The sequence below is a fragment of the Hirundo rustica genome, chromosome 13 (assembly GCF_015227805.2).
Source record: "Hirundo rustica isolate bHirRus1 chromosome 13, bHirRus1.pri.v3, whole genome shotgun sequence".
Taxonomy (NCBI): domain Eukaryota; kingdom Metazoa; phylum Chordata; class Aves; order Passeriformes; family Hirundinidae; genus Hirundo; species Hirundo rustica.
Window position 1 is genome coordinate 2,662,158 of NC_053462.1, and position 9,627 is coordinate 2,671,784.

The window sequence follows — 9,627 nt, forward strand, 5'->3', positions numbered from 1 at the left end:
GCAGAGAGGAGACACTTCTAACTGGAGAGTTCCCTGATCCCCTGCATTCTCCAGCACTGCAAACAGCTGTATCCAGGCAGTCAGGGAATGGGAACTGTCCCAAAACTGTATATCCCAAAAAGCACCACTGGGGATCAATGTCAGGCACTCAAACACCAGAATGGTTGGGGTGTGTTGGTGTTTCAAGCCAACCAAGCCCATCCCAGGTGCCCCAACTCAGAAAACCAAAGGCAAACCCCAAAGAAGTGATCCAGAGCAAAGCACTGCACCATCACCATACCAGGTCCACACGCACATCAGAGCAAGCACAGGATGGTAAAAACAGCCATGTCCTGCTGTGATTTTTACACAAGGGTGTTGTTCAAATACCAGCTCCTTCCTCTGTGGCTCTGGTAGTGTTTTGCTGAAGAAAACAGCAAAACAAACACCCTTTGCAGGGCAGCACCCAACACGCTCCTTCAGAGGTTGACCCAATCACGAACATCAGGCAGGAAGTGGGAACCCTCAGAACCACTTCAAATTTTCATTTCTTTACCTTGGAAGAAAGTCTCTTCAGGCTGTCTCCTTAATAAGAATTGCAAATATTAGTTTAAAAAGAAAATCTTTGAACTAACACTCGAAGAAGTCAGTTATTTGGGCATTTGACTACTTTCAGGTGCAATTATACAGATTCTTCTGGTTCTACTAAGCTTTTAATGTGTGTTCTCCATTTTGAAAGGACTTTAACTGTGCCCAAGTAGAACCCTTTTGAGCAGGAACTCCTACTCTACCCTGATTATCTGCTGGGAAACAGAGTTTAAGAGTCTGCATCCCCCATCTGGTGAAATTACTGCAACAATCACAGACAATTTTTCTGAAGGGCTGCAAAGGCAATAAGCAAATATCCAAGCTTTTCATTTCAAACATAGGGATTATTTCCCTCCAGCTCCCAAACTCCTCAAATCATAAAGCAGTGAAAACTTCATCTGTTGTGAATTAAAATGCACATGAAAAGGCCTATTTGTGGTGTCACAGTACAGGGAGAGTCTCTCCTCTCAGACCAGGAAGCCTTTCACACCTCCATGTCTCAGACACAAGTACTCTCCCACAAGACCCAATTTTGAAGCAGATGGCCAAGACATGATCCTTGCACTGCTTGTCCCTGGAAAAAAGAGGTGTCACAGTGCTCTAGCCTACAACTTTTTAACCAAGGAAGATACAAAACCAAGAATGTTTTAGAAAGACTGGGAAGAAGGACCTTAATGTGCCAGCACCAGTAAGCGGGCACCAGTGGAAAGCACCAGAAGATCAAGAAGCCCAGTTTTAGGTAGGCTGCATGCTCAATTACTACCAGATCACAGCCAAGAGCCACCTGCTCACAGGGCTCTCACCTACTGCCCTGTCCCCAGCAGCTGTATTTGGCTCCTCTCCCAAATATATCCACAGAGGACTACAACCTTTTGCTGTCACACAGACGTGCTGTGGCACAGCCTGGCAACAAGGGCAGGCACCGGAACACGGCCAGGGAGAAGCTGTGCTCTCTTCTCCAACTGCCTGGGCTCCGGGCTTCTCCAGAGGGAGGACACTAAGGGGGGGACACTTGTCCCTCCAAAGCCAATTCTTTGTTTCTCCTTTCTCTAGGCAGTGGCAACGCCTACCAGCTTTGTGTTCCACCAGCTTCTAAAACTCAAGGCAAGACTGTTAGCAATGCCAAAATGCACCACAACCGCCCAAGACACTTTCACAAGGGCTTACTCACTTCTTCCAAGTGACTTTGATGCTGTCAAAAGCTATCTGTGTCAGGTTTTGGATCTGAAATTATTCCAAACATCTGGAAAAAGTTCTAAGTCTCTAAAACCAAGGAAAAGACTCAATGCTGATGGGTCTGAGTGTTGTGTATGTACAGTGGTTCACATCCTCACCACAGCGAGCTGCTCTGAGAACCAGAGATAATGACCTAGCATTGCTACACGACCTAAACAAGGGATCACTCCTGCAAGAGCCTCTGCACCTACATGGCCACTCCAAATTCAGGAAAGGAACAGACTTGCGAAGTATAAACTGAGTTACACCCGAAACAACTACTGAGGGAAGCCCTGCACGGCAGTTTTCAAAGCATTTATTTAAACAGTGTTTCCATCACAGCTCAAGATCAAAAGCTAAGAGCAAGGCAAGGAATCCCATACAGGCCAAGCTCAGGGTTTCCAACACTCCCTACACCAAACACCCAGGATGTTGAAGATACTTAAATATTACCAGCATTTCCATTATCAAATCACTAATGATTTTTCTCCAGCTGACTGCCTCGTCCCCTCGGAGCCTCCCGCACCAACATCCCGCACAAAGCCAGCAGCCCTCTCCCAAACCTCAGGCATCTGTATTCCAGGCTGTGCTCAAATGCACCATTTGGCATTACTGAGCAGCTATGAACCCTCCCAAGGTGTTTCACAATAAAGCGAGGCTGCAATTCCCTTGCAGTTGCTGCAGCTACTAAATGACTCGATGAAATTCAGCAGCATTATGTGCTTGTATGCACCCAACAGCCTCCAAACAGCCTTTGTGGCTGTCAGGGATCCAGCGTAGCCAGCCACAAAGAGAAAACATCTCTTACAATACTCAGATCCCGATAATTCCAGAAGTACCAGAAATCTGGAGGACCCTGAACAGGTGAGTTCAGGACTGAGCTATGTAGAAAGGACTTCCAACCTTCAGAATTACTGACAAATTCCAGATTCTTTTCCCAGTTAACCAGCTCTCCTAAGCAGAGGAATGAGTTGCTACCTTCTCCAGAAAACAAAGGCTCCTACAAAGCAATTCCGGATGAAAACACTGACTCGCTGTAAAACACAATGTGGGGATCAACTATCACTTTCTTCAACTATCACACCTGACACCAACAGCAGAACCACATTCTTGTTTGTCTCATTAATGGAGCAAAGAGGAAGAGAAATTAGTTTAGAAATAAAAAACTGAAAACCACTGAACAGGTGCCAAACACCTGGCCTGCCACATTTCCAAACACAGGACTGCATTTCCAAAAGGCATTGGAGCTTTGGAGGTTATTTGCTGTTAGGAACTCATGCAAGTTAAAACTAAGGGGTCAGAGCTTGGGAGAACCATAAAAGGGAAATCTGTGTTTTCGTTTTTAAGGATGCTTTAACACCCAGAAATAGCTCTTGTTTCACATCAACTGCAGTCTCAACTCTGACTTCGTGGCACAGCTTCCAATTTACAGCAGAAACAACCCTTCTACTTTGCACAGCAGGAATGGTCCTGCTCACTGAAATTAAACCCCGGGGGAATAGCAACAACTGTATTTACTATTTAGTTTTAGCTTTCTGGAAACAAACATTTAAAGTAGCTAAAAAACAATGAGTGTTTTCAGTTTCAGTTAGAAACATCCCAAAACACATTGGTCCCCATGTGCACCCCAAGGCCCCTGAGAAAAAGGCTGCCTTGCCGTGATTTTGGGAAAACTACATTGAGACAAAAGCAACCAGCATCAAATGTTTCTACACGTGGCCAACCATGAGATTTGCATTTGGCCTAACAGAAACATAAAGCACAAAGCAAATGGGTCATATCTAAGTACTAAGTTGAAATTGCTCTGGAGACTTCACAAGACTTCTACCTGATAATGCTGAAATTTAAAGTAATATTAAAAAAAATTTCTATTATACTCAGAATTACATGTTTTGGCAGTCAGGAACAGACACCATGTCATTTCCAAAAGCTTTGCTGTGATTGCTTACCCAGGATTCCAGGAATGCTTTGTCACAATGAAGTTTATTCCATTCCTTGGAAATATTAAATGCATTCCTACTATAATGAAACACCTTATAAACACCGCATGACAGAAACATGGGGTTTAACAAAGCATTTCCTTCCAGCATCATAACATTTAGGCCCCTGACATGAATTTTATTATCAAATAAGTAACCACACAAGGAGGTTTGCTAATGCACCTCGCGCTGCGAGAGGACCCGGATGGAAGCAGCACCAGCCTCGAGTGCTTCCACCCACAGACTCCCACCTAATGCTTGTCAGGCAGCTCCAAGCACTCCGAATTTCCAAGATGTCATCTCCAGCATTACAGTTTTAAGCACTACCCTGTGCAACAAGCAGCAATTCCTGTTGCTCATCGGCAAATCATCCCTGTTTTGGACAGTATCTTTGGAATGCACTGCCCCCAGTTTGCTGAATTACACCAGTATTGGGAAGGTTTCCTAAGTTCTGCCTGGAAATCAGGATGTTTTATCCAAGCAAGTGAAGCCACTCTTTAACAAGGCCCCTGCTGTAACGATGGGTTTGTACTTGTTGTGACAGAGCTCTATTTAACCAGGGCTGTGGAACTCCAGGGGCCCCTGGGAAAAGCCATTCCTCAACAAATATGCGGGGTTAACTTTGGAGTAGTCTGGGGTTTGGGCTTATTTTAAGGGCAAAGTTTCTACCAGCAAGGATCTAACCTTGCTTCCAAAGAAGTTATCCAGCTCCATTATGTAAATGAGAAACCTGTGCTTGCTGCGAATGCTCTGATGTTACACCTGACCCGGTCTGCTCTAAAAAATCTAATTTAAAGCCTTTAATCAAAAGAAAATGTGTTTTTCAGCTAGACTAAGTTTTGTTGGATCCACGAATGCCATGTCCTTCCAGCGAAAGCTCAGGTTTGAAGCTCAACATGCTCACAATCACACAGCATGCCAGGCACAACACCCAACCACATCCAGGATCCTGATCCTTGCTGTGGGCTGGGGAAAGAAAACAAGAGGCTCAACTCCTTTTTCTGCCACCTCAGAGCTTCATGCCAGTATTTTCAATACCTCACCATTACAAAGTCCAGGAAGAATGAATATGGTCAGTGACATCACAACAATGTCATTGGAATGCTCCAGAAAAAGGCAGGCAAAAAGAGGAAATTAATCCCACCTGGAAATACTGTAATTGCACAAGGTTGCAACAAAGTAAGGAGAACACTGGGCCAAGCCAGGCTACAGAGACACATCATGTGCTCTACTCAGAGCAGAAATAAACATGCCATTCTAAACATTTTCCAAGTTTATTTTCAGAAAAAAATCTAGAGCAAAAATGGAAATAGCAATCTGATATAAAAAAATTAAAAAAGAAGTGGCAGTGGATTACTTGGACAAAAGTTCAGAGAGGAAGAATACGGGGAAGACATTCAACATTGGGAAAATGCCTTTGGGAGGAGAAAGCCTTTTGTTCCACAGCACCTCTATGTCTAGGTTTTTACAGTACCCTGCTAACTTATTCTGCCAGCAGCTGGAAAACCACCAGAAATCCGCCTGTTTACTTAGACAACCAAAATTCCAAATACCATGGCAAACGGCTCTCTGCTCCACCTAATCACAGGGAGAGGATGGGAGGAATTCTCTGAGGTTTACAAGTCTCAGCCAACCAAGGTTGAGGGGTTATTCATACCCCTATTTTTGCATTTGGAGAGCAAGGGGAATTCTTGTTGTGCAACACACAGAGACAAATCAGATTACGAGCATAAGTGCCAAATACTGTACAAAAACCACCAAACAAACACCTGAAATCCTGCTTATGCTCAGACAAGAAAGAGTGAGTGTAAAACATTCTGAGTATTTGAGACATTCTGAAACCTCCCTGGTTCACTGCAGGTTCAGTGGTGTTAGGGAGGCCAAGCGATAGCAGAGTTTGGCTCTGAGGAGATGTCTCCAAAAGCCCATTCCATGCTACAGGATGAATCACAGGCTCTGTGAGCTGCAACTTAGCCACAAGTTAGCTCCTACTTCTGCAAGTCTCCATCAGATCAAATCCCTGCCCTGAAAAGTTCATGTTTTTTCTCACACAGCCTGTATTTGGAAATGACCAAATGGATGGGAGAAAAAATTTAATTTATACCCTTTAACTATAGCCCTGTCAGCTAATAACTGCTCAAACTGAGTGTTTTAATACAGAGTTATACCTGCCATGGCTCAGATACCGCCTTCCAAATACTCTGCGGCTCCTTGCTCCATTTTCCTTTCGCTGCAGCTGCAAAACAAAACCCCACTTATACCTTACACTTGATCATCAAAAAAATCACTCATTAGAGAGCACAAGATCTACAGCTGAAGTTTGCAGGTTGTACATTACATCTCTCTTGCACAAGTAAGTTCAAAGCACTCAAAAATGTAACCACAACCATCACTATTTGCTACCAGGAACAGACACACAGGGACCAAAGCCATCCAGTACTTGACTGGAACAAGTGAATCACAGCTCAGCAACTGAGGATCCGCAGCAGGATCCCGAGCCAATGTGACTCCAGAAAAGGTTTACTGAACCAGAAAAGCAGCAGCAGCAATCCTGGTTGGGCGCCAAACACAAGGAAATAAACAGAACAGAGAGCTGGAAGATTTCACCAGCAGCCACAGGAGTGGGGATGAGCAAATCCTGAAGCATCAGCCCAAGTCGGGCCACTTACCTCAGAACAGCCCAGAAATCTGATGGCAGGAAGGTGGCATTTAAGAGCCATCCACGGCAAACTGAGTGTTTTCCCACCCGCTCCTAATGCACTCCAGCGCCTAAGTTGGTTTTGGGTCCTGAGCTTACCCATGGCATTCTGAACTTTGTGCACCCTACTCTGCTAAACCAGGAGGAACTGCTGCAAACCCCAGGCAGCAACTGGAGCAGGAGAGCAGCCACGGGAAGGTCTGGGGGGTGGTTCTGCAGAGCCCAGCACAGGGTCAGGCCTCCCGCTGCCATCCCAGGGACGGAGCAGAACAAGGGGCTCATCACCTCAACCCATTTCTCTCCACTAGTTCTGCAACTCACAGGTCGAGCACACACGTGAAACAGCTTCAGGGCAGTGTAAGAGCAGGGCAAATCCGCTCAGACCAGCAATCAGGACCTTCTCTAACAAATTAGTTCATGAAGAACGTGCAGGTGAGTCCACCAGCCAGGTATGGAAAATGCAGGAACAGAACAGTCACAACTCCTCACTGGCAGCAACTTTTCCACTTGTCTTATGCAAAGGTAAGGAATATGTCAGAATCGGTTCAATACAAACAGAATGAGCCATGACTTTTGCAATCTTAATCATTAAATACAGACTTGCTATTTTAATGGCTAGCTGAAAGAGTAAAAAGTTGAAGTTCCCAATTGTTTGCGTGCCTGCCTGCCAATTGTTTCCCTTCTTACATCAGGATCAATAACTGGGAGCAAAGAAACATCCCTGTTTAACCATGAGATCTTCTTTAACTGCAGGATAATCAGCTAATCCGGGCAGACTCCTTTATACAGCTTTACATGGGCAACGCTATCATTAAAGCTACAAACTTTAATTTGACTCAAGGAATGCCATTTACTAATTTAGCACGCAAATAATTTTACAGCTGTTTGCATCAAGCTCCATATAAACTACAGGGGATTTATAGCACATAAAGCAACACTTTAAAGCTGCTGTTACAGTCACTGCAGAGCACAGGACAGCTGGAGAAAAAAACATTCACTGAGGCATCTCGTGTTTAAAGAGATTTACATACACTGGATCCCTCAATATTTAATATCCACAGATTTCTTACGCTATTCCCGTTGGCATACTGGAAAAGGGTAGCACTTCCTAGTGACTCTGAGTGATGCTAAGTAAACGGGATGAAAGAAAACCCATCACCTCAAGAAAAGTGAACTGCATCAGAAACTTCATGGTGAGCTGGAGCCAAACCCTGCCACGAGCATTTAAAAAGGGATGCTAAATCGATTCAGCGGCTTGATTTTTTTTTTTCCCCCAAAAGCTCAGGAGCCAAGAGATAAGACTTAGATACTTTGATCCAAAGAAGGCAAATGTTTTTTCAAACTCTATTTCAGTTTTAAAGAGACACGCTTAAAAAACCGAGGGTAAAAAAAAGTTACGGTTGTGAAGGGATTGCCCGTAACCCTCCTGGTCTGTGCTGGAAATAAACACAAGGTTCAACCTCTGTGTGTGGCGTGGGGGGAAGGGAAGGGAGACGGCAACAAAACCAGAGCGGTGCCTCTCCTGGAATTCCAGGGCTTGCCATGGACTCCGCGGGTTACCGAAGGAGCTGGAGGAGCTACTACTCGCCAAACACCATGAGAAGGGAGGGGAATAAAGGAAAAAACATAGATTACGGCCCCCAGCTCGCAACCACACAAAGAAAGAGGAGCCCTTTCAGTGCCAAAGGCCTCGTTCCCGACGCTTCCACAGCAGGAAGCGAGATCCTGGTCGGGCCCGAGACGCCGCCCGGGTGAACGGGGTGGCGAGGAGCCCTCTCCACCCCCAGGTTGTACCGAGAGGAATCGTTCCCCCCGCCCTTACAGCGGCGGGGGATACCAAGTTGAGTCCCCCCCAGTCTCGGGGGTACTGAGCCCTCTCCAGCCCCGGGAAGACGGACGAGTGTGTGTGAGGCCGTGGCCCGCGGACGGGCCGGGTCCGGTGCCCCTCGGGAAGCCGCTGGCCCGTCCCGCCACCCCTCCCCGCCACTTCCCCCTTGGGTCCCCCCCCCGCCAGTCCCGGTGCCGGGGGGCCGCACCTGGATGACCTCGTTGACCTCGCGGATGCACTCCACCATGTGCTGCAGGATCTGCTCGGCCGTCAGCACCTCGTAGCGATAATCCTCCTCCTGCTCGGGGCCGCCGCCGGGGCCCGGCCCGCCGCCCAGGCCGCCGCCGCCACCACCGCCGCCGGGGCCCAGCCCGCCCGTCTCGCTGCCCAACAGCCCGTCGCGCTCCCCGCCGACGCGCAGCCCGGGCTCCACCAGCTCCACTTCGCCCAGGTCCAGATTATCGTCGGGCTCGTCTTCCTCCTCGTCCTCCTCGTCCTCCTCCGCGCCGCTGTCCTCGCTGCACTCCTCGTCCTCGTCGAACTCGTAGTTGTACCCCTCGTCCGAGTCCATGGCGAGGCGCTGAGGGAGCGGCGGCGGCTCCCGCGGCCTCCCCGCGCCCGGCCCCGCCGCCGCCGCCGTTGGCCCCGGCCCGGCCCGGCCCCGCCGCGCCTCAACCGCCGCCAACAAAGGGCCGCGGCCGCCGCGCTCCGTCACCGCGCGCCCCTCGCGTCACCGCCGCCCGCCCGCGCCTGCGCGCCCGCCGCCAGCTCACCCCGCCCGCCGCCGCCGCCATCTTGGGTGCGCGACACGCCCCCACCCAGCCCCCGCCCGCCTCATGCCGGCGCCGCCATGTTGAGTGTGGCGCGGCGCCAGGGTGGGTGCGGCAGGGAACCACCGCACCGCTGGGGTGGAAAAGACCTCCGAGACCATCGAGTCCAGCCTGAGACCCAACACCGTCCTGCCAACCAGACCAGAACACTGAGCGCCACGTCCAGTCCTTTCCTGGACACCTTCATTGATGAGACTCCACCATCTCCCCACCCAATGCCTGACAACCATGGAGAAATTCCTCCTGATGTCCCCCTGATGCCTCTCCTGGCACAGCCTGAGGCCGTCTCCTCTTGTCCTGTCCCTTGTCCCCTGGGAGCAGAGCCTGACCTCCCCAGCTGCTCCTTCCTGTCAGGGAGTTGTGCAGAACCAGAAGGTCCCCCATGAGCCTCCTTTTCTCCAGGCTAAAACCCCCCAGCTCCCTCAGTTACTCCTGGTGCTGCACAGTATTAAGCAGGTGGACTGGACCTTAAAGCTCATCTCATTACACCCCCTGCCATGGGCAGAGACA

General features: G+C 48.8%; 1 protein-coding gene across 1 annotated transcript in view; it reads right to left on the minus strand.

Moving 5' to 3' along the window:
• The window catches only part of ARIH1 (ariadne RBR E3 ubiquitin protein ligase 1), a 50,098-nt gene extending 41,184 nt beyond the window's left edge, over nucleotides 1–8,914 (minus strand). The window contains exon 1 of the mRNA XM_040077244.2: nucleotides 8,496–8,914. Within this exon, the coding sequence (XP_039933178.1) occupies nucleotides 8,496–8,858 (363 nt within the window). The 5' untranslated portion in view covers nucleotides 8,859–8,914. The remainder of the gene's footprint in view (nucleotides 1–8,495) is intronic.
• Nucleotides 8,915–9,627: the final 713 nt, after the last annotated feature.